Below are 23,096 nucleotides of genomic sequence, written 5' to 3' on the forward strand. Positions count from 1 at the left end.
TTCTTTTAACCGCATTTAATCGGATGTGATGCATGGGTAAATTCATTTAACAACTACGCGGATAGGAAAGTTCAAATTTCAAAAAAAAAAAAGAAAAGTGAAATAGACCTACCTACCTACGTTTTGGTAAGGGCACGCCCTCGCTTGGGAGCGAAAAAATTGAGGACAATGCCGAGGTTTTTAGGTGCTTGGTGATGTTGTTAGTCATTGCACACTGCACGAGTTGTCAGGATCTTTGCGTTCCAGGGCAGTAGAGCTAAATTCTGGCTAGCGTGCCTCCTTTCCTTGTTGCCAAAGGTTTCGCTCGCTCCTTTCCTCTCGTGCAGTGAGCCGCATGCGCGGTTCTACGGCGCCCAGATTGTGCTGGCGTTCCAGTACCTGCACTCCCTAGACCTCATCTACCGGGACTTGAAGCCTGAGAACCTGCTGATCGACCACACGGGCTACATCAAGGTATACCCAGCCCCTCGGTCTCCTCCTCTTTCTCGGCTTAAGTTGCGCGCCACCCTTGGCTCGGATTGGCTTGGCTTGGTTTGATGAGGAAGGCACCAATACCTCCGTCGAAAGGTTACATTGACCAGCTTAGGGGAAGACCCCAAGGTGGAGTGTGTTTCTGCAAAGGGTAAATTTGACATCCACTGGAAACGCAGCCGTGCAGCTTTAAAATTTCACTGCTGCAATAAAATCCGCTCTAATTCAAGAAGAGATGAGCCAGCCCATCCAGCCGTAGTCGTACGGCTGCCTTTCAGGTGAATGTCGAACATTCCCTCACACCAAAACGCCACATGCAAGCGCAGTTTTTTTTTTTTTTTTTTCCTTTACTGCAATGGCCATTGGGTGTTGTAAGTTAGTTGTACCAGAGTCCTTCGATGCTTCTCTGGTCATGAAACTCCCGGCCAAGTTTCGTACGGGGACAAAGGCTACCGCGAGTGGTACTTTAACAGAACGTGCTGTTGGGCGAGTTGGTACATACTTAAATGGAAGGTTTAGCGCAAAAAGGACGAGGACGGTGGCACCTGTCCCGTTTGCCACCGTCCTCGTCCTTTTTGCGCTAAACCTTCCATTTAAGTACCGCGAGTGGCTCCACCGCAGATCGGAGGGCATCGGGCGGCCGCTGCTGCTCTGTAGCCAGACCGGCAGGCAGGAACGCAGTAGCAGCATGCCCGTTCGCACCAAATTTTTCCGCCCCTCACAAAATGATAAGTCCATTTGAGCGGCCCACGACACGTAAAGCGAAAGCGCACTGCTGATAAGGCGGTGAGCGTCTGTTTTATCTTACTCCGTGGTCCGTTCCCTGCCAAACGCGCTCTGACCACGCCCCCGGCTGCCCTCTGATCAACACCAGCGCCGCGGCGCGGCCTCCCTGGGCAGCGTACGAAGCTCTCCCATAGCGTGACGGCGAAGTTTTATGACCAGAAAGGCATTGAAGGACTCTGGTTGTACCTTTGGATTTTGGATTTACTCAATCCTTGCCCCACGTAATAGCAGCTTCCAGGCGCAACTGCGAATACAAAGCCTTAGGAGGCACACGTGCAGTTTTGAAGCGGCTTCTTTGAATACACCTGCATGCTCGTCCATCTATTGTGAGAGCGCATTCCATCTGAACCTGTCCAAATTGTGAGAGAAAGTGTGGCCCTTGCGCAGGTATGTGTTTATGCTTTCTTTTTTTTGAATTAAATTAAAACTGCATTTTTCAGTAACTTGCTGGACAGGAGGAGGTAATACGGAGGGATGGTGCCTTTTTTTTTTTTTTCTCATGAAGTGAACTCTAATTGGGATTTGAAAACCTACTTACTTGTATCTAAATATGGTACCCCAATTCTAAGCTACCACGATTTTGTACTGAAATTTGAACCTAGCTGAAATCACACCTCTAACTATGAGCAGATTGTAAATTTTGATTCATGAATGTTTTTTTCACTGGAGTACAGATATATCTGGAATTAAATTTAATGAACTGCTTGCTGCTTATCTATGTTCACTGGCTTAACTGAACTAATTTGTTGAGTTATGAATGGCTTCTAGGGAAGTGGGAATGTTTAAAGGAGCCAGGAAGAGAAAATACAACTTCGTTTAATTTGAAAGAACTAGGATTCAGTATCTCACTCAGCTTCATTACAGCCACCAAAGATGTTTTTTAATGAAAAAAAAGCAAGAAGTATTTAAAAACTTTCAAATTTTGCATCACAGTGACGTGTTATGAGCAAGAATGACGTCATACGGGCCAACAATAAAACATAATTTTGAGTGCGTTAACTGCACGTTAGCATTCAAGTGATGTGGTCAAATGGAACTAGAGGCCCCATTACAGACGTCCAGTCGTGTTGTCGCGACAGGTGTGTTAGGCGGCCACCAATTGCACAAACAAGGTTCCGTGACGTCATAGAAAAGTTGCGGGAAATTGGCTGGGGGGTCGCGACTGCTTCACACGTTTTCTTTAACTCTTTCACGACGGCGCCATAGGCGATCGGAAGCCGGCGTCCGATGATTTTAAATGTCCCGCAAAATCTGAAACCCGCGCTCCACAGACAACTATCGCCATCTGGTGTGTTCATTGGCAACGTCTCTTTCAATTTCGGTTTCGTTTGTTTATGTGTCTCGTGTGGTGGCGGCGTAGCAAGAGTAATTTGAACCGAAGGGGGAGGGGAGGAGGAGGAAAAATGGCGTTCGGTTCGCGCCGCGCTCCGCACAGTCGGACTGCTGTAGCAAGCACTTCGGCTGCTCCTGCTGTCGATTTTTCTGATTCCAGCAGCAGTGAGGGATCAAGCAATGATGTGGGATCTTCAGATTTCAGTTAGGAAGACGAAGCTCCGGTTCAGGTGCCTCGAACTTCAACAAGCGCTGGCAGGTAATTTCGTTGTGACTCCGCGCTGTATTTATAAACAAAACGTGCTTCTTATCTGACGACTGCGGTTTTGATTTTGTGTTTGGGGTCTCGAGAACGTACGGGCGGGATATTTTGCCAAATGCACCGCGCCGTATCGCGCTATCACCTTCAAGATAACCTTGCGCTCGTGTCAGATTAGCGCTGCAGGGTTCAGGTGCGATGCTTGTCGAGAGCGCTCGATTTTTTTTTCTTGTTTTTTACCACCGAACTGATAAGGATTTTGTGCGAGGTCACAAAAGAGTATACCGTAATTACCCGATTCTAACGCGCACCCAATTTTCCTGACAAAAAACCGAAAAAACTTGCACCTCCGATTGTAACGCGCATGGAACTGTGTGAGCAAGAAAAACAAATGCGATAGAAACGGGTGATTTATTTCCCGAAGTAATCTCACTCCTCGTCGCTCTCCGCTGACCACAAGATCTCGTCCTCGGTGCCGTCAAGCACGTTCGCGATGCCACACTTCTGAACGAACGTTCAACCATGGTCGATGGGATCGTGGCCCACGCCTCACACGCCCATCCCGCGAGCTTCTCCAGAGGCGCACGCTTCAGCCGACCGCTCGTTTTGAACACGTGAGAGCCGCTGCTGCCATTGCTGTTATCAAGCGCGCAAGTGGAACGATCTGACTATTTGTATGAACTCCGATGGAAAGGCCTAGGCGCCTATGCTTCCTGCGTGCGAAAAATTGTTGCTAAAAGCTTCAGCGCCATCTTGACATGGCGATGGTGATGGGTGGGACGAAATTTTCGCTGTTTCGGTTTCGTATCCGATTCTAACGCGCATGTGATTTTTCGACCTATTTTTCCGGAAAAAAAGTTCGCGTTAGAATCAGGTAAGTACGGTACTTGGATGCACATTTTACATAGACTCACTCACCTTTGAGTGCCCTTGCGGCGTGGCACAGCCGTCAGTTGCGCTAGGTTGACGGGCCCTCAAAAATCCAAAACTTGGTGTAGACTGTTGATTTATATATTGAATCATAGCCAAGGAACGTAGGAACAATTTGTATATCTTAAAATACCTGAAATAATTTTTAGTCTCGGTAAAAGTGCCGATTTGTGTTTTTAGTATACTTTTCTTGGGGGCTTTTTTCTGATTACTTGACAAATAAACTGTAAGTAATTGTACTTTTAACAAAACTGATGCTTTGTGTTTGGAAGAGCAATCTATAAGCTACAATTTCATGCATAGCAAGATTACGTGTGTCCAGTAGCTCAAGAGAAAAAAAACGTTTTGTGGAAGCACTTAAAATCGGCCGTTTTTCCGCCGTAACGAAAGAGTTAATATCTCCGTTATTTACTCGAAGATTGCGATGATATCGGCATCATTGTTATCGGGACTCAGCAGTCTTTCTAATAAACCCAACTTGTATTTTGTCTTCATGGCTTCTTTAATGATGCACACATGATGTAATTGCAGGTTACAGATTTTGGCTTTGCCAAGCGGGTCCGGGGAAGGACTTGGACCTTGTGTGGGACGCCCGAATATCTGGCTCCAGAGATCATTCTCAGCAAGGTCAGTTCTCCGTTGTGTAATGCTTTTTACCCACCTCGAAACAGTACAATGCTCCTTTCAATTTTCTTGACACCGAGGTCCTCAGCCTTGGAAAGCGATTACGGTGTTTGGAATGGGATTCTTTATGGTGGTTCATAGCTGTGGCCACAGACAGTATCTGCCATCTAGAAAAAAAACCTCTGCTCTTGAAAAGAGGGACTGTAGGTAGTAACTTAACTCCTTCCTTACGCGCCATAGGTCATCGGACACACAGTTCCGATGATTTCAAACATCCCACGAAAGCTAAAAACAGCACCTTGCGGACAACTAACGCCATCTGGCGTATCTATTGGCAACTCCATTTTCGATTTCATTATCGTTTGTTCACATTTCGTGTGTGGAGACGGGGTTGAGAGTGAAACTTGGCGCCTGGTAGCTCCAGCAGGGATGTGGGTTCATCGAGTTTTGGCTCTCGTGAAGACAGCCTCAGACTGCAATTCTATACTTTCATGTGTTGGGTCTGGGCAGTGTGCGGTGACGATATTTTGCCAAATGTACCACACCATATCGCATTATCACCTTCACGATAGCTTGGCGCTCGTGTCGAAACAACGCTGCGGAGTGACGGGCTGGATTTTTTTTCGTGGTTTTGCCACTGAAGTGATAATAATTTTGTTTGAGCATACGAACAAGTGCGCTTGGATGCACATTTTGGAGTGGCTTCGCGGAGGGGCACAGCTGTCAGGGTTGTTAGGTTGGTGGGCCCGCAAATATCCGAAACTCTGTGTACAGCATTGATGTATATATTTAATCGTAGCCTAAGAACGTAGAAACAACTTGTATATCTTAGAATTTCAAAAATAACTTTTAGGCTCAGTATTGAATTGCCTATATGTATTGTGTGTATGTGCATTTTTTGTTTTTTGACTAATAAACTGTAAATATTTGTACCTTTCACAAAACTGCTGTTATGTGTTTGAAAGAGCAACCTATGAGCTACAATTCCATGCATAGCAGTGCTAAATGTGTCCAGTAGCTCAAGAGAAAATGTTTCGTGTAAACACTCAAAATCGGCCATTTTTCTGTGGTTACGAAAGTGTTAAGTTTGCTTCGTGTGGTGGGAAACTGGAATTTCTGGCATGCTTGTATTCTGTTCCATCTGAAGTTTTGCTAAATAGCCACTAAATGAAATTCATATTTTTGTGCCTTATGAGTAAATAGACGGAATGATTTGTTCATATAGTTCGTTTGCTGTTATGAGAGCCACTCGAGAGATGGGGCCGTGTCGAGTCGGTTGTAGCGTTCTCTTCTGATTTGTGTTGATCACCCTGTGTGTTGTTACATTGTGGCCATCTGCGAACCCTTTTGTTACCGCGGAAAATTGACCAATTTGAAGTGCCTAAGAAAACGTCTTTTTTTCTTTTTCTAAACATGTTGGTTAGGCGCACGTTGCAGTGACATAAAAGGCAGATGATTCAACACCCTTTCCAACGGTGCCAGTTTTAACAATACTTTTATAAATAATGGTTACGAAAAAAAGTATCAACTTCGAAAGTTTTGTCCACACGTCGAAGAGAATGGAAAAGAAAGAAGTTGTGTATAACAAACCACGAGTATCAGAAAAAAATTAGAATATGCATTTTGTAGATAAACATTCCAAAAACCCATCCTAGAAAGAACATTGAGTTGCGCAAAACAATTTGTCAGATAAAAAAAAATTTCGGCATGCGTTCTGCCCGCACCTTGTGGTGAGAGGCCCAATCTCCCATTTTGGATGTTTTTCTGGAATAAATCTGTTGGTTTGACATTATTATAGGCACCAATTGTTCCTCGCGTGATGTGAAAACACCTTGTCGATGACTACGCCTGGACAAGATTCAGGAAAAGCGAGCGATGTGAAGAAGTCTGCTTGGGGTTGAAAACGAAACTCCGTGGTGGATGCTTGTTGACATTCACTGTCAATATGCTGTCACTTATCCGTCAGGACTTTCACTTGTGGTCTGTTATCATCTTCTAACTCGCTATGGTAGCCCCGCTTGCAGGATCAAGGTGCGATGCGCTAGAACCATGCCCAGCAAGCTTTCATTGAGCAGCTGTCGCACGGTGAACAATGTTCAACACTGTGAGCCTCCCACATTGCAGCGCTGCCTAACATGTTCAAAAAGAAACAATGCCAAGCCGGTTGGAAACTCTGTCAGAATTGACAGTTCTACTAAGCAGCGACACTAGACCTCCGGAAATGCCCTCGTACGGAAACGAAACTGGTCTGCAAACAGCTGGCGGTGTGCAGGGCTGATTGGAAGCACTGTCCTTGTCTGAGCTGATGGCGTTATCTTTCGACTTTCGGCCGGAGCTGTAAGGCGTGGGTGAAGTGAAATCACAAGCGGCAAGCTTTTTAGCTGGTGGCACTGCTTGTCTCATGACGGGTATCGGGCGCAATATTCACATGTGGCACCAGGAGAGCCTGGCCCCGCACTGCACTAGTTAGAGAGGGACAATGATTTTAGTTATGATAGCTGGCAGCGTTGGCAGCACTTCCTCTACCAGTAATAATCGGGTGGGCGCTTTTGGCTCTACCAGAGCACTACAACACTGCATGCCTAAGACGCGTCTCAGTTGCAACCGAGCACAAGGCTGTCGTGTCTTCGCGAATGAATGAGGAATTTCAGCCATTATTTCCGTTTGCCTTCCGCTGTTCCGAGCTCGATTGGAATGCAGCAACCCGTAATTGTGGCTCCTCTGCATCTGCATTGCTTCCCAGTGTTGGGGGTCCCCCACTTTCAATGATTCGGCAAAACAGTAGAAGCACCTTTGAAACGAAAAGAAAATTTGCGAAGCTTGCACAAGTGGTTTTTCAAGGCTGGAGGAGCAGCAGAGCCAGCGGCCCCTCTCCCTTTGTCGGAGACCTGGCTGTTGCGCCTCACCTGGGTTTCTGAACTGGCCGCTGAAAGTTTCCCGTGACTGGCAGGCCCGGATTGTTTTGTTCGCAGGCTTTCACATCACACCTAAAGTAGACCGCGTCAGCGTGCGCTAGAACCCGCGGCAACCAACTTTGCAAACTCGGCATCTGTGGCGCGATTTCGGCGCCTGTGCTCCCCACTTGGGCGCGAACGAATGTGAATTGGTGAGGAGAAAAGCATGCGAGAGATCACGCCACGAATTCTGGGCAGAGTGCTCTGGAAGATCGAGCCAGCCGACGCCGAATGCTTGCGTGTGCTCAGTCTGTTTTCTTGGCTTTTTTTTCTGGTAACGCTGGACAGGGAACTAAAAGCTTAAACAGCTTTGCTGTTAAAATACTATGTGCGCCACCTCTGATTGTATTCCTTGGTGGCCACCTGCAGGGCTACAACAAGGCGGTGGACTGGTGGGCCCTTGGTGTCCTGGTGTACGAGATGGCAGCTGGCTACCCGCCCTTCTTTGCCGACCAGCCCATCCAGATCTACGAGAAAATTGTCTCGGGCAAGGTGAGCGCACGTGCCGTCTTTGCTGCAATGGCCTGCGTCGAGGAAATATCTTCAGAAATTTGAAGGGGACTGTGCATCGACGCGAGCTTGTGTTGGGCTATTGGATCCTGAATGCACAACGTGGTGATGAGTGTTGGAGGAGATGTTGTACAACAGCGAAAGAAAGGAACGACACACAAGCACTTTCCGTTCGTTTGTGTTTGTGCTTTTGTGCGATATTAACTTACACCAACTCGCCCAGTTCGCTCGCTACATTACTCAAGTTCAAGGAGGTGTCGCAAAACTGCTTTTTCGGACGACCACAGAATTCTTGTGAAAAAGTGGAAACATTTGAAAGGCTTGATAGAGCAAATTCGACAGCGTAATAACTTTGTTTTTCACCCTTTCTGTATTCCATACAGTTTTTGGTGCTCTGAAGCGTATGGTGTACTACTTCTGCTAACTTCGCTTTCTGACACTCTATTAACCTTTTTTGCCCTATGAGAGGTTGTGCTGAGGGCATGTGACTGTCCTTGCATGCCGCGTGTTTGCATCAGTGAAATTTCTTGCGAGTTACTCGGACTCTGTATTGAGCATAGTGTTTACAAGTATAAAATTGTGAGGTGTCACCATGCGCTTCCAGGAGTAGTATACAGTGGATTAAAGTTACATATAAACGTTACGCATTAATGTTTAGCTTCCTCCACTCCCTTTCTAGCAAATGCTAGATGCTGCAACTGTGCAAGTAGGTCTTAGACTGCTTAAAACTGGAAGGCCGAGTCATGAGCGCTTCCAGAGTTGTGTTAAGGGGCCCTGAATAGGCTACCGAAGGTGGCCATTTCAATCGCGCAATCGCTAGAGTACCCCTTCGCGACAACGTATACCAAATACAGTGGAACCCCAATAAAATGACTTTCAAGGGACCACGCGAAAGTGTCGTATGGCTGGGGTGCGGGTAAATGCTGGCTTAGTAGGTGGGCTCAAAAGTAGATGCTAAATTGAAAAGCTTGCTCCCGGGGCAGTGCCCACCGCAGTTGAGGGATACCCATCTTACAATGCGCCCCCTGCAAAGAAATGACGTAAAGACACAGAAGCTCAGGGTTCTGCTCCTCCAGTCAAGCCAGATAAACTCAAGGCAGAGCCAGAAGATCATGAGCATGTTGTCTTGAATTCGTTGGCAGGAGGCCAAGCAGGAATTCAGTAAATGCACCCGTACAACTAACGGTGCACAGTGCGCCAGTCAACACATTTCAGTGATTGCGAGGCTTCTGTCACAGGTGGTGTTCCATCGCTCCACTTGCCGAAAAGCCAAACAGGCCGTAGAAGCCGCGAGAGAAGGGGTCAACCTTTTTCGTAGTAACAAGCACCATTCATCACTGAAAAAGATTCGCGCAGATGCTGAGAAAGGCGAGAAAAAGGCTGCCTTCCTGATTTATCGAATAGAAAACTCAAAGGTTTCCATCTTACACCAAAGAAATCGTGAGAGAGTGTGTTGCTTTAGCTTTTGACTCTACCACGTGAGTGCACATAAGTAAATAAGCGTGGTTCGAGCCTGTGAATGTTGCGGACATTTGGGAAAGAGTGTTCACTTCGTGCATGAGCCACCGCAACACCGCAGCGTCCTGCTGGGAAGCGGCCGGTGAGGGGTTGGCTCAGAGCGCCCCCAGAAAGGGGCGGCAAGAGGCAGAAACCGCCTATCCCGCCTCCGACTGCTCTTAATGACTGTTTTTAAGTACAGTTTTTTTCCAAGAGCAATAAAGCAATGGAATATGTTAACAGACGCCACAGTAAGGACGTCATCTACTATAAATGAATTTCTTGAAATTGGGAAAGGCACACACGTTCGCGCTAAATGACCTGGCCAAAAGTGAAAAGATTTGGAAGTCAAAAGATTTGGAAGAACACATACCGTATTTATTCGAATGTAGGCCGGCCCCGATTCTAAGCCGACCCCCGAAAGTCCGAAGGCGCGAAAAAAAAAAAAACTTACCTCGAATGTAGGCCGAATAAAAAGGCGAGGTCAGCGTTCACAAAAAGAAAACACGTTTATTGAACATGATGATGCGGTGCTGGAACTCAATCAGTTTCTCTTGCAAATAACTTCTGGACGATTGAGGTTCGACGACGGAGGCTAAAGCCGAAGTGCTTCATGAATTTCTGTAGCCAGCCCCGACTGGCTTTGAAGTGTGCCCGCGATAAGCCTCGTTCCCTCAAAAGCTCCCTTGCTTTTGCCTGGAGCACTTCCGTCGTTACTGGAAGGGCAGCTGCTCGCTGCGTCTGAACGAAGTCAGCCAATGCCATCTCCATTTCATGGTGACGGCATTCTCGTGGTTCGGTGATTGCCAACCTCGTTGGGGCGCACGCAAATATCCTCTCCCGTTGCGTCCTCCAACGACGGACATTTTTTTCATCCACGCCGAAGTCCCGCCCGGCTTGAACGTTCGACGACAACTCCGCGGCTAAAACAACTTTTCTTTTAAAAGCGGCACTATAATGGCACCGCTTCTGTTTGCGCTGTCAAAACCAAACGCCACACCGCACGCAGGCATGGAGGAAAGAAAAGTTTTTCTTCCTCCATGCACGCAGGCCACTGTCCGCACAATTCAAAATGGCGGCCTATGGCCCTTAAGTGGCTACTGGCTCGTCTAGTAATGGCTACAATACTTTCTTTTCTGGGTAGCGCTAGCACTGTACGCTAGCTCCGCGCTACTTCACTTGGAAATTGGCGCGTATTTCAAAATCCTCGAATCCAAGCCGACCCTGGAGTTTGATATATCAGTATTTCAAAAAAAACTATCGGCTTAGATTCGAATAAATACGGTAGCAGTTTTCACAGTAAATGTTTATTAAGTGTCACCCCTAGTAGTACTTTGCTTTTCAAGTTACCTCAACCTTATCCGTGAGTATGTGAAGATTGAAATCGTAATTGAAGTAAAGGTAAAAAGAATTGCTTCCGTTGTCTTAATGTTTTGTGAGCAAGTTTTTAATGCTAGCACACAGTCTATACGGTCTGCTGATTAGATTTTGGGATGGGAAATCCAGAAACTTGTAACAATGCCTCGATGGGGGGCACCTGTTACCAGTCCAGGCTTTGCTTGTTGCAGCTGCATGTGTGGGATACGGCAGCAAGTTGCTGGCGTAGAGCTAAGTTTGGCCGTGAGTGGCGTCACCATGCTTGGTTTCCACTTAGCCTGGATGGGGAATGCATCTGCAGATGCACTGCGGGCTGTCTATTCACCCTCGCTGGCGCAGGCAGAAAACTGATTCACTGGGTCTCGGGATGTTGGAAAGGCGGCAGCGATCGATACACTTACTATTACTCTGAACGCACATGATGTGATGGGTAGCCTCTTTCTCGACGACAGCTGGTGGCATAGGGACTCCGGCAGTTCGCGTTTCACCCAACAGTTCCGTGCGCAGGACCAGTGGCTGTGCCTGTTTTTCGTCTCTGTGTAGCATTCTTCCGCTGGATTGTTTATTCAAGGCCCAGCATTGCACATGATGAAGGCCAGCCCGAGGGGTTACAGCGGTGCTTTCGTCCGTGCAGGTGCGCTTCCCGTCGCATTTCACGTCGGACCTGAAGGACCTGCTGCGGAACCTGCTGCAGGTGGACCTGACCAAGCGCTTTGGCAACCTCAAGAATGGCGTCAACGACATCAAGAACCATCGGTGGTTCGCCACCACCGACTGGATCGCCATCTACAAAAAGGAGGTGCGCTCCCCGCTTGTCCTCCCTCCTTCGTACGACGGTCTTTGTACGACGGTCGACGCTCGTTACAGTAGATCCGGCAACAACCAGCTTCTGGTTGCAGCAGACCGTTGGTTTGTTTGGTCCCCATGCATTTTAAGGGGGGACGTGGCTTTCAAAATCAACTTTTTTATTTCTTTGTGGATTTTGATGAAAATTGGCACAGCAACTGGAAATGCTTCCGTGATAACACCATAAAAATTTCAAACTAATATCTTGAAAACTTTTTTATGTATTAAATTTTCTTTCTGTTCCGCTTGTACCGAGCTTGAGCGGCTTATAAAACACGATAGAAAACTTGTTCGAAGCGCTTTGCATTCCCAAATGAATGGACGAGGTCGTGACAGTTTTAGAATTTTTTTTTTACAACACAATGTTTTTTAGTTTTTATTTTTTTAGAGGTTAATGTGCAATACGCATGTTGACTGTGAACGATTATTTGAAGAAAAAAATCACAAAAAACAAATCTGGAAAACCAAGAGTGTCACGACCTGAACTGTTTATCAAGGAATGTAATGCAAGAAACGAAATCAAAATAGACCCAGCGGTCACAAAAAAATCCCTGGTACAAGCGACGGAGGTGGCAAAAAAAACTGTTTTGAGAAAACGGCTTCCGAAGTTGCAACATAGGTTTCACTTATCAAAAGTCGTCACGGTTGTAGCCTTTCATGTCCTTTTGAACATGGGGCTTCTGGAATGCCTTGCCTTGAAATTGGAGTGCCTTTTACAGCCTTTTTCTTTCCAGAAAACATCATTTTCAGCTCCTCCGTGAAGAATACATACCCCACTTTGCAGACCAAACGAAGGGGGAGATGGGTTTCAATGGGCTTTCAATGCAAAGTAGGTTAGCTGGTTGGCTGTATCGCACTGAACAGCCTCCTTTTGCAGTGTTGTCACCATGGCAACAAGTTGAGCATTTTTTTTACTTAAATTTGAACATTTTTGGCTTTTTTTTATGTTTTATCATCTTGCCTGGCACAGCAACTTAGTACTCATATGTGCAGGTGTTCATTGCCAAAAGTTTGCATACCACAAGGATGAAAATGAGCTACTTTGAAGCTTGGTAGAGTATTCTGCATAACTCCCAACTTCAATGCAAGAGCATATTTTTTTAATACTTTTGACATTCAAGGCATCCAATATTTCTAGCAGCAAAGCCAATATGCCCTAAGAAATGGTATCAATAATTTCCCTAAAAAATCACTGTTAACTGCTGCGACAGTAACGTACATTTTTAATGCAGAGAACATATTTTTATTCCTATATTACTAACTCAAACCTGTTTGCATGAAAATTACAAGTGCACGGGAAACGTTGCGCAATACGGGCGATATGGCTCGCGCTCATCGCAGCGCACGCTTACCGCGACATATCGAACTTTAATTATACCTGATATGGCTGGTCAGGTCGCTTTTAAGATAAAATCTAACGTCGCAGGCATTAATTACAACTACTGGCGTTCAATCGTAACCGGTTGCCCAGTCATGTGCTGCTCCAATGCGCGTCGGCTATGCCGTGCGCTCCAGCGCGTTTGACGCGTCGACCATTTCTTTCTCAAGGCTAGCGAGTCCACAGTCAAAACACAGCAATAACTAAGCGTGTAAACATCGCAAACCCGACTAAAAGTTCACTTCACGAACCGCTATCGCAAGCGCGCACACCGCGTCACCCTCCGGGGTCTGGCGACGGTAGAGTCGCGCGCACCACGAAGCGTTCGATGACCTCCGCCTTTCGAGCCACACAACTTCCCGTAATCTGGCTCGCGATCTCAGGCATTCCCATCGCGATAACGTGCGTGTTGAATACCACAGATTGAACAGAAACTCGGCCGAGCGAAGCGGCGAAAATGAACTCAATCCGCTCGCTACGCAGCTCAGGCGGCCGCCATCTTGCGTTGCGCCCGTGACATCCAATCAGGAGGGTCGTTGTTCTGAGCCCCGACCGGAGGACCAATAGCGCTTCAGCATCTATTTCTAGCTTCGTTTGTGCGTCGTTTCTTTTCTGCCGTTTGTGCGTTTGTGAATGAACGAAGATAAAAGAGACGAGCGGAACCGGAAAAACGATCGCTCGGCCGATCTAACCATATCAAAATGGCCGCGCCCGGTGGCACCGTTGCGGAGATAGAGCGCTCCGAAAATTGCCGTTTTTTCGCCCTTTTGCGCTGATAGTTTGTCACCGCGCCTGACAAAAGTATTTTTTTATGCCACTTTGCGACGCTTTTCAGCGTAAAAACTTTGCAGACGCATAGAATAGGAAACATAGAAGCCGAATATGCGGGTTTCAAAAAAACGATGTTTTGGTCATTTTTCCGAAGTTGAAAGCCGCGTCCCCCCTTAAGTGGAATCCACTCCACTCAAAGGGACCGGCCTATAGCACACTAAATTTTGGGCGAGCATTGTTTTGGCTGAATACTAATAGCGCACTTTCACAGTGCTGGCACCCGATATGCATTTCCTTTGTTTATTTTGGCAAGAAAGCCACTGCCAGGCAACATTGCTGGCCTAGAACGGGTCGTTGGCGCAGCCAAACCAGTGCCCCGTCCCCGTTCGGGTACTGCATACTTCGGATACGGCAGACAGGATTAAGAGGGTCCGTTGTAACGGGCAAAGACTGTGTTCTGTTAAACCTGCTGCATATATGTTCTGCTCTCGAGGATGTGTTTTCTTGCTTTTGCATGAGCAGTGGTGAGACAGCTGTGCATATTGCGCATTTTTGATACGAAACTGTTTTCCGGCGCCAAGCTGCTCCGAATGCCTGAGAATTCATAAAACTGCGCCAAACTGCTCCGGAACAGAATGTAAACCAAGCATTTGGGGGCTCTTGTCAGTTTCAGTAAGTAAAAATGCCGGCTTGACAACAGGGGGGCTCTTCAATTTACAGCCGCGGACTCACCGCGGACTCCCCGAGAAGCAGTCCGGCGTTCGATTTTCCCATGTATCCCTATGGCTTCGGGGAATTCTCGGACTCACCGCGGATAGTCCGCGGGTAGTCCGAGACTGTAAATCGAAGAGCCCCATGATTTTCCAGCCGCCCCCAAGGTTGCGCTGTTTTTAGCGGTTTGATTGTTGATCAATTCCTCAATAAAAAAAAAACACAAGTCAGTAAAAATATCCCTTTCAGTCACAAATTATTCTATTCACTGCAGAAAAATTCCATACTTGGAGGTTTAGCAGTGTCAAGTGTCTAGAGGTAAGAAAAAAGGTTCAGTCTCTCTAGAATACTACTTATTACGCAAATGGCGTCGTGTCCTCATACGGAGGCACCATTACTCAACCCTGCTTTTCCCTATGCAAAATAATAAATATCCTGAGGCAATTTACAAACAAGGAGGTGAAATAATAATTTCTGCACATGAAAGAGGTGTTTTTAGCCTTTATGAATGATTTACGCCGCAGTAAAAGAGAACTTAAGACAGCAACACACCGGAGCTCCCACAAAACTTGGTGGCGTCCATTTTGAAACGATGTTTATGAGTGCGGTTCCGCCATTCCACATCACGTGGGGCTACCTTTCACTTCCGTAGGTTTCGAACATCAGCGACAGCGCTCTGCAGCATGAACTCTTTTCGTTTTCACGAGGAAAACATATGGAGACACGGTGACTGAAAGATATCCGAGAGATTTTTTTGAAAGTCACATTGTCGGGTTGTACATGTGACATTCTGTGCGTTTCTAAAGTTTTTTTATTGAAAACCATTGCAAACTGCCGTAGAAAAATACCTCTGTCAACCGTGGTGACAAGCTATATGTGTAAGTTGATGAAAAAACGGCCCTTTTTTGAATGCCGGGTCTTCGGAACAGTGCCACTGGGCGCCGCCATCTTGGGTTAGTTACATTGGAAAACATAACCGCCGGCTGAAGCGGCTACTCGTAGTTTAGGCGTTCAATGCACTTCGCCAATTTCTGCTGTGGTTTAGGTTATGCGGGTGGCTGGGTTTTCGCTTAGTCGTTTGATCTGTTGCTGGAAGTTTTCGTGGCTGGAAAAATGGAATTTATCTGAAATAACGTGGTGCCCATGACTCCGCTGTGGTTTGTCCTTGACTGTGAGGCATGGTGCGTGCGTGAAATAAAATTAGGGACTCGTTGCGATGTTATATAAGTTCAGTTATTGCTGCATTTGACAGCGAGCTCGCGAGCGGTAGGATTGGAATAATCGGCATGGCAGGATTTTTCTTTTTTTTTTTTTGCGATAGATTGCTCTATGACATAAGAAAAAGTTTTCACAAGTACAACACTGCGCCCGTTTAACGCACAGGCTACATCACCGCGAAATGTTCAAGCAGCGTTTGATAGCGGGACTGGTTATTATTGTACGGTGGTTAGGTGGTAATAATAATTTACCTATCTGAAGCGAAATGTAGTGCTGAAAGCGAAATGGCTAAACATAGCAGTGTTACTCAAATTACAATTGGGGTGAAATGGGAGGGATTGAAATGGGAGGGCTGTTGTCGTGCAGCGACCGTCAGTTGGCCTTGCGCAACTTTTGTCCTGTCTCTACACTTCTAAATGTGCGTACAACAGTCTGGGATTACCAAAATAATTTCACCACTCAAATGATAAGAACGCTTTATAGTTGCTTAGTTTTTCGGTTTGATATGTGGAAAGGCACTCTACGCTGTCTACGCATAAAGCCTCAGAATTTAAAAAGTTTGTAATAAGGTAGGGCTTTTCAAACATTATGATACTTAGATAGAAAAAAACTTTCTTCTAGGGCTGTTTCAGTATTACGTGTGTTAAAAACCGAATAAAGAGTGCACTTGTCCTCCCAAGTGGCCAAAAATGTAATTTTTTAAGCTCCTAAGATGACGTAATAAATGTCGTTAACTGCTCCAAACCAAGCTGGTTCTGCTCCACAAACTGCTCCCAAATCTGTTTCAGCTGTCTCACCCCTGCATGAGGATGTCGCGAAGCATGTTGCATTAAGAGCGGCCTGTCTGATGTTGCCGCCTGCAAACCTTCCAATGAGCTCGACAGTCTGGGGAACAGGTGCCAAGTGCACATCGAAGGTTTCTCGCTTCCTTTGATGCTAGGTGGGCTGTTCACTCGATGCCGCATCTGTCTAGCTTCCCTGCTGTGGTGGGAGGCATCGTCGTGTAGTCTGGATGTCAACAAATGGAATTTGTTGAGGTTCCAGCCAGACTATGCGTGGTCATTGGGAAATACGGGATGTCCACGTGCATAGTTTGTGTACCACTGTGTACGCACTCGTATGGATTTTCACAACTTTTAGCCTGCCCTGGTGAGGTATAAAAGTAACACTACTCTTTCGTACAAAATAATGTCCGCTGTTTGTATGGCTGCATTCACAGAGACATGCACAATAAGGGGGCGGGAGGAAATAATTTCACGACATAATTTCAAGCCTTATCACGTGACCTTCAAATTTTGCTGCTGCTTTTTTACTTCAGGCTTGTTTCTGGAGTTGGATGAGACAACGAGAGCAGAAATGTTAGCATAGTTTAATCTTATCCCCTAGAAACTTTCCGTGGGCCAGAATTTTGAACCGTAGTCTGTGGTTCGTGCACGCTTCTAGTGTGCGAGCCGCGCAGTAAAGATTTTAGCCAGTCTTTTGCCATGCATTCATACTTAATGCGCAAGTGGCATTGTGCATCTTGTAGGCCACTTGTGGCAACTTGCACTAGGTTTGTGCCACAAAGTCTCTGCGACGCAAGTAGAGTTGCTGTGAATTGCACCAAAGTGCATTGCGTAAAATAAGTTAAATGTTTTTTTGCAGATACAGGGAAAGCACAATAATGTGCATTCCCTGATAATGCAACAACCCACTCCTTAAAGGAGCCATGAAGAGAAAACACAAGTTTGGTTCATTCGAAAGATTGCCTCGTTAGAACCATAACGACACCACTTATAACGCAAACTTCGCTCAAATAAGCTACATAATTAGGAAAAACGGGAATGGTCATGCGACCCACCAGCTCATTTCCCGCAACAGAACCTATGCCGTCACATGGGCTAAGCTCTGCGATTGGCGGAGGCCGGCAAAAGCAAACGCATGTTAGGCAGGGCTTACAGTTTGCATAGCGAGCTAAATGCCCGTGATACATACTGCACATTCTTTTTATGACAAAGAACGGTGGAGTAAACGGTTGAAGTTCCGAACGAACACGCAAGCGTGTGCGCCAATGCGTACGAAACAACCGCCTGGCCGAGCTCGACATCTCGCTGTCGCGCAGACGAATTTTCGGGTTCGAGGCGCTCTGACCTTGGAGGAAAAATGCCGTAAACACCGCGCATTGACGCTCGTATCTTTCTGGTCGAAGCAGAGAGCTCGCGCGAACGGCTTTCCATACACGACACCGGCCAACTGGCATAAGCGATACTGCTACTGAAGTTGAACTATTATTAACCGTAATAAAAATACGGCACATACGTACCAGTCTGTATTCGTCCGTGGCGACGGCGCTGACGAGGCAGCGGTGCCGACGGCAGGGCGTTCGTCTGTTGTGGCTATCGCGGAATGGTCGCTTTTCCGTCCACCGCGTATCCCACAACTCTTGCCGCTCGTGCACTTAGAAGCGTTGAGCGTTCAAGTGGTGTGAGGTTGTTAAATGCAAGCCCGAGCTCCTCGGCGAGAGTTTTGTTCTCCGGATCAGGCGATTCCATGACTAGGGCTGCGGGTGCACTAGGTTTTACTAGCATTTTTAAAATGGCCGCCGTCTCGGTCGACTCCCGCGTGTGGGTGCTATATGGAGTCGACATACTAAGTATCTGTTTCATGGACCGGCCCGTGTGACACCATTGCTCACGTCACCAAATGTGCAATTTTAGCGGGAGATTTAAAATTTTGGCTTAAATTGCCTTATTTCTCAGTGAATAAAGCATCATTTGCTTCCGGGAAAGCGCTTGGGGTACTATGAAACACCTAATCTTTCGAATAAAACAAACTTTTGTTTTCTCTTCATGGCTCCTTTAATTGTGCGAACTTAATTCCTCTTATGCAAAGTTAAGGGGGCCTTAAAGACAATGTACAAGTTTGGGTCGTTTGACTGCTTTGTCGAAATAATGGTTTTTATTTATTTATTTTTTCACAATTCCTTACAAGCTCCTAGGAGCATTGAGTAAAGGGGGCGTAAATACAAAACTATTTGCAAGAGCATTAGAGTAAAATTAAAGGGTAAAGACGATGTTGTACCGAAAGGCAAGAGGGCATAAATCGCTATGTGCATTAATACAGCGGATGCAAGCATATCAACACAGGGTAATACACACAAAATTGCAATACACACATGGTAATACACACATTTTATTGCAGCGTCCAAACAAATAATCAGATGGAAATAAATTAGAGCAAACAAATGGAAAACATATGAAGCCATTTTCGGGCGATGTCTCTATGAGAGGCCTCCATCGGTTCAATCGTTTTATTATTCACAAAAAACAACTGCAAGAGACAAAACGTGCAGTGTTGCAGACGGCAGGAGGTCCCACAGTCAGACTGCATTGGATGGCATCATTAACCTGCAGTGAACGCGCTGGTTGTTGGCCCATATTATGTCACTCCTGCCCGTAATGTGTAAAAACTTCCGTCTTTCAACATTTTTTGCGTTTTCTTGGTTAAAAATATCTTTCTTGAGGGTAGTTCTTTCAAATTAAACGAAGCTTTGTTTCCATGGCCTGCTTAACATGTCCTGAGCATCGTCTCGTACCAAAGATGCATCGCTTTGGTGTGCACTTTTTGTGACCTCGGAACCGTTCAGGTAACCTCCGCCGTTTATTTTTTAACACCGGCATTGTGCGTACCAATCAGACTACCCTCGATTGGACAGGCCGAGACAGCCATGCTGTGATTCGCTGGAGACCAGAGATGATGACCCGGAGAATCGAACAATAAAAGAAAAAAAAAAAGAAAGAAAGAAAGAAAGAAATAATAAACACAATTTTTTTTATCAGAGTACTTCTAGTAGATATAATAAATATATAATAAATAATTCTGGTTATTTATTAATAAATAACCTCTATCATGCAGTAGCCCTGTACAGTGATGTAGTTATGGGGACAGTGGTGTCAGAAGCTGTTTTGGGTAAAAAAATTAAATGGAACAGCGATATGGGGGCGAGATAACTCGGTGTGAGGTTTTGTGATTATCGAGGTTTTCGTTCCAGAATGAAAGGAGTTTTGGTTTAGTTTTCTTTTCATTAACATTTTTTGTTACTTCGATCCATAACAACTCTTACGGACGGTTGACAGGAAATTGGAAATAATTAGTAATAGGGGAAATTTTATTGAAGCAGCACTTGTTGTAGCGTGATTCGGCCGTGGTTTTGCTGCAGCTAGTGCAGCGGTGTAGCTTGCGTTTCAAGGAGCCGTGAAGCCTGTTACCACGCAGCTTTGCCCAGTTCAAAAACACTGGGCAGTGTTTGACAGTAATTGTGTTTGACAGAAAGCATAGCGGCCGTAATTAGAAAGTTGCATCTAAGAGGGGAATGTTTGAAATTAACCGTTTCCTCCACCGCGATAGGACACAGCAAGGTCACTGGGGCACAACTTGGTGTGCTGCCAAAAATGGGCATTTCGTTTGCCAACTCCATGCTGAAACCTGAAGGGGGGACTTTTACTGATCAAACATTGTAATCGTATGTCATAGTGGGACATATCACTTTTATAATCGCGAGGCCATGAGTTTTGGTCTCCCCTCCAGACAACAAATCACTCTAAAGCAGTCACTCTTTTTCAGCATGCTCTCAAAAATATTTTCAATGCACGCTATTTGAAGTAGAGCTTGATGTGAAAACAGCGCGGTAGGACGAAATACACGAGAAAAGAAACCAAACAGGGCGAGCGCTGACTAGTCAGCGCTCGTCCTGTCTGGTTTCTTTCCTCGTGTATTTCGTCCTACCGCACTGTCTTTACATCATGTCGACGTACCAACTCGCCCAACTTTCCGTCCTGCTTAAGTAGAGCTCTTTCACCTGCACGCTGTGCTAAAGAATACCAGTCGCCCCCTTTGAGAGGGTTGCGGATATGGGACGCGTAACTTGAGTAAGTAGCCGTGTCCGCAAAGCTGTCCCCCATACGTAGCGCTGAGGCTGTCGGACTCACCGCGGACTCCCTGAGAAGCCGTCCGGAATTCGATTTTCCCATGTATCCCCATGGCTTCGGGGGATCCGCGGTGAGTGTAAATCGAAGAGCCCCACTGTCGGGAGTGCATTTGGAGACAAAGGCTGCGTTCCAGTTGGCGGACAGCTTGGTGGTCTCGTTTAGATGAAGCAGTCTCGTCTGAAGGAAGCAGAAATGGAACGGCGCAGCGGTCACAGACGACCACCTCGTAGCAGACTTCTTGAGACGCGCATTCCACAGGTTTCGTTAATAATATTGTCGTTACTGTTGCAAACTATGCGTGATTTAGAACATATTCACCACACGTAAATGGTACTAAATATTTCAGTAAAAGGACAAGTTACTTTGTAACAACATTATTAACCGAAAGGTGGCGCTGGTGTCACTTATTAGTTTAGAGAGGAATGTAGCCTGCATTGTTGCTGACTTCGGTGCTGTCTCCGCGAAGCAGTCTTCGTTGACTGCTTTGTTTGAATTGGAGCGGGGCTTAACACGGCGGACTGTCTGTGAAGATGGCAACGACGCCGTGTAAAGGGTAAATTGGAACGCGCCCAAAAAAGGCTGCTGATTTCCCATTCTGGCATACATTTCACCTGGAGCTAGATGTAAAATTTAGCACCCATTCTTTAGCAACAAGATAGCACATTACGCGTTCCCGCAGTGAGAAATGTAACAAGGTTTTGATTGCAATTGCATTTATTGGCACGGACTTGCACTCTGCTATAAACAAGGCAAAAATACAAGTGGCAAAGCAGCGGTCAACGTACAATAAAAACTTGTTATGGGAGACGCTTAGTTATAAGAGACATTGGGATAAAAACATTTTGGTTGATCATTCCATTTTCACCATGCTAGCAACATTGCATACAAGAGACGGTTTCCCGGTCTCGTGTAACGAGGTTTTACTGTAGTGGCATGCACTGCAGTCAAGCGTCGGCGGCGAAATGAATGGTGCAGCGTTTGTTTTGCGAGCGTTTATCTGTCAGCACTACCCTTGCCAGAACCATCGAATTAGAACGAGAACATTGCCAATCAAAGAACAGTCCAGGCTAGCGACGACAGGGCAAAAACCAAACAAAATTGTGCGGCATGACAAAAAGAGCGAACACACGTTCGGCTTGAAAAGAACAAGATAGCTGGGCACTGCCAGCCGCTGCTAACAAGACATGCTCGTGGCAGGGTTGATGGTGGAGGGGGGAGCTGAGACTACAGTGGCTAGAATAGGAAAGTGTGATGACCGTGCGCACTCCTGCGTGACGGTGTTGGAGGAAATTCCAGGTGGCGCTGTCACCCGCTTGCACGTTCGTTGCAACGGCGGCGGAATAAGGAGTACGAATGTGTTTGCACGCAACACCACATCAAGAAAGCCTCTTTGATAGCTATTCTACGTGCTCTCGCAAATTGAGATACAATGAATGTCGTATTTTTAGGAACTACTACAATTGAAGTTTACAACCGACTGGGCGCGCTTTGACAGTCGAATATAGCCAGCTGGCTCTGACACTTATGAAACGCAAATCAGAGAATTGTGGACTGGTAACTGGTAAACATGCATTTTATTTTCGACGTGCTTGTTACAAACAGACAAAAACTGCTCAATTTTGGTGAATTTCTCATGATTCGTTCAAAATTACAAAGGCTCGAAGTCATCAACTTTCTTTGCTCAATGGGCCTTGCCTTTCGGTGCTAGTTCTTTTTTTGTGTGTGTGTGAACAAATTCAAGCATTTCTTTCTCGAATTGCCTTCGGGAAAGCATTTTCAACCTTCTATTCTGCTGTTACATGAAAAAATTGAACTTTAAGTGCTTTTTCCTTTCACGAAAAGGCATGCCTTCTCCTTTTTCAATGCCTTCGTGTAAAAGCTGAACTAAAACAAATTTGATAGTCGTGGCCGGGCAGAGTGGCAGACTTCTTCAGTACGTCAGATGCTTCATAAATGCTCCCAGTGTCTGGAAGTGTACGTGTATGGGTGTAAGGAGCATGGGGGTTCTTCAAACACTGCACTCACAGCGGAGTCACCCTCCTTAGCGTTTTTATTGCTGGGTTGGGCCACGGGTGCGCTTCTCGCTTGACACTTCCTGCTCGGGGAAGTTGTTTCGGCTGGTACTTCGGAACATTGGGAAATTGCGTGGGCACAGCTTCCGGGGGCAACCGAGGCCTGCCTCTGTAGATTGAGACAACTTCTTCATTCATGGTATGTTCAATGTGCCGGGAGATGTACCTTTCGCCGAAGTGTAGCTCGCACACAGCGGTGTTTTCCTTGAGCCGCTTCTCAGTACGTGTTATTGCTCGTCGCCACTGCGCCAATACAGACGCGTGTCCTACGGAATGCCAAACAAAGACAGTTTCTTTTTGCAGGACTTGTATGCCGTAAAGCGGCGCGGCACAAAACTGTGGCTCTGCTTTTGCGGCACGAATGCACCTTTAAACTTGCTACGGCACAGGAAA

The 23,096-nt window shown here is 46.3% G+C and overlaps 1 protein-coding gene across 1 annotated transcript in view; it reads left to right on the forward strand.

Annotated features, from left to right (window-relative positions):
* LOC144163647 (cAMP-dependent protein kinase catalytic subunit 1) overlaps positions 1-23,096 on the forward strand; it is a 43,885-nt gene that overhangs the window by 16,474 nt on the left and 4,315 nt on the right. Inside the window, exons 6-9 of the mRNA XM_077694445.1 lie at positions 327-453; positions 4,310-4,405; positions 7,726-7,848; positions 11,375-11,539. Of these exons, the coding sequence (XP_077550571.1) occupies positions 327-453; positions 4,310-4,405; positions 7,726-7,848; positions 11,375-11,539 (511 nt within the window). The remainder of the gene's footprint in view (positions 1-326; positions 454-4,309; positions 4,406-7,725; positions 7,849-11,374; positions 11,540-23,096) is intronic.

Source organism: Haemaphysalis longicornis, unplaced genomic scaffold (genome assembly GCF_048455015.1).
Source record: "Haemaphysalis longicornis isolate Haplotype H1 unplaced genomic scaffold, Haemaphysalis longicornis Haplotype H1 scaffold_127, whole genome shotgun sequence".
NCBI lineage: Eukaryota > Metazoa > Arthropoda > Arachnida > Ixodida > Ixodidae > Haemaphysalis > Haemaphysalis longicornis.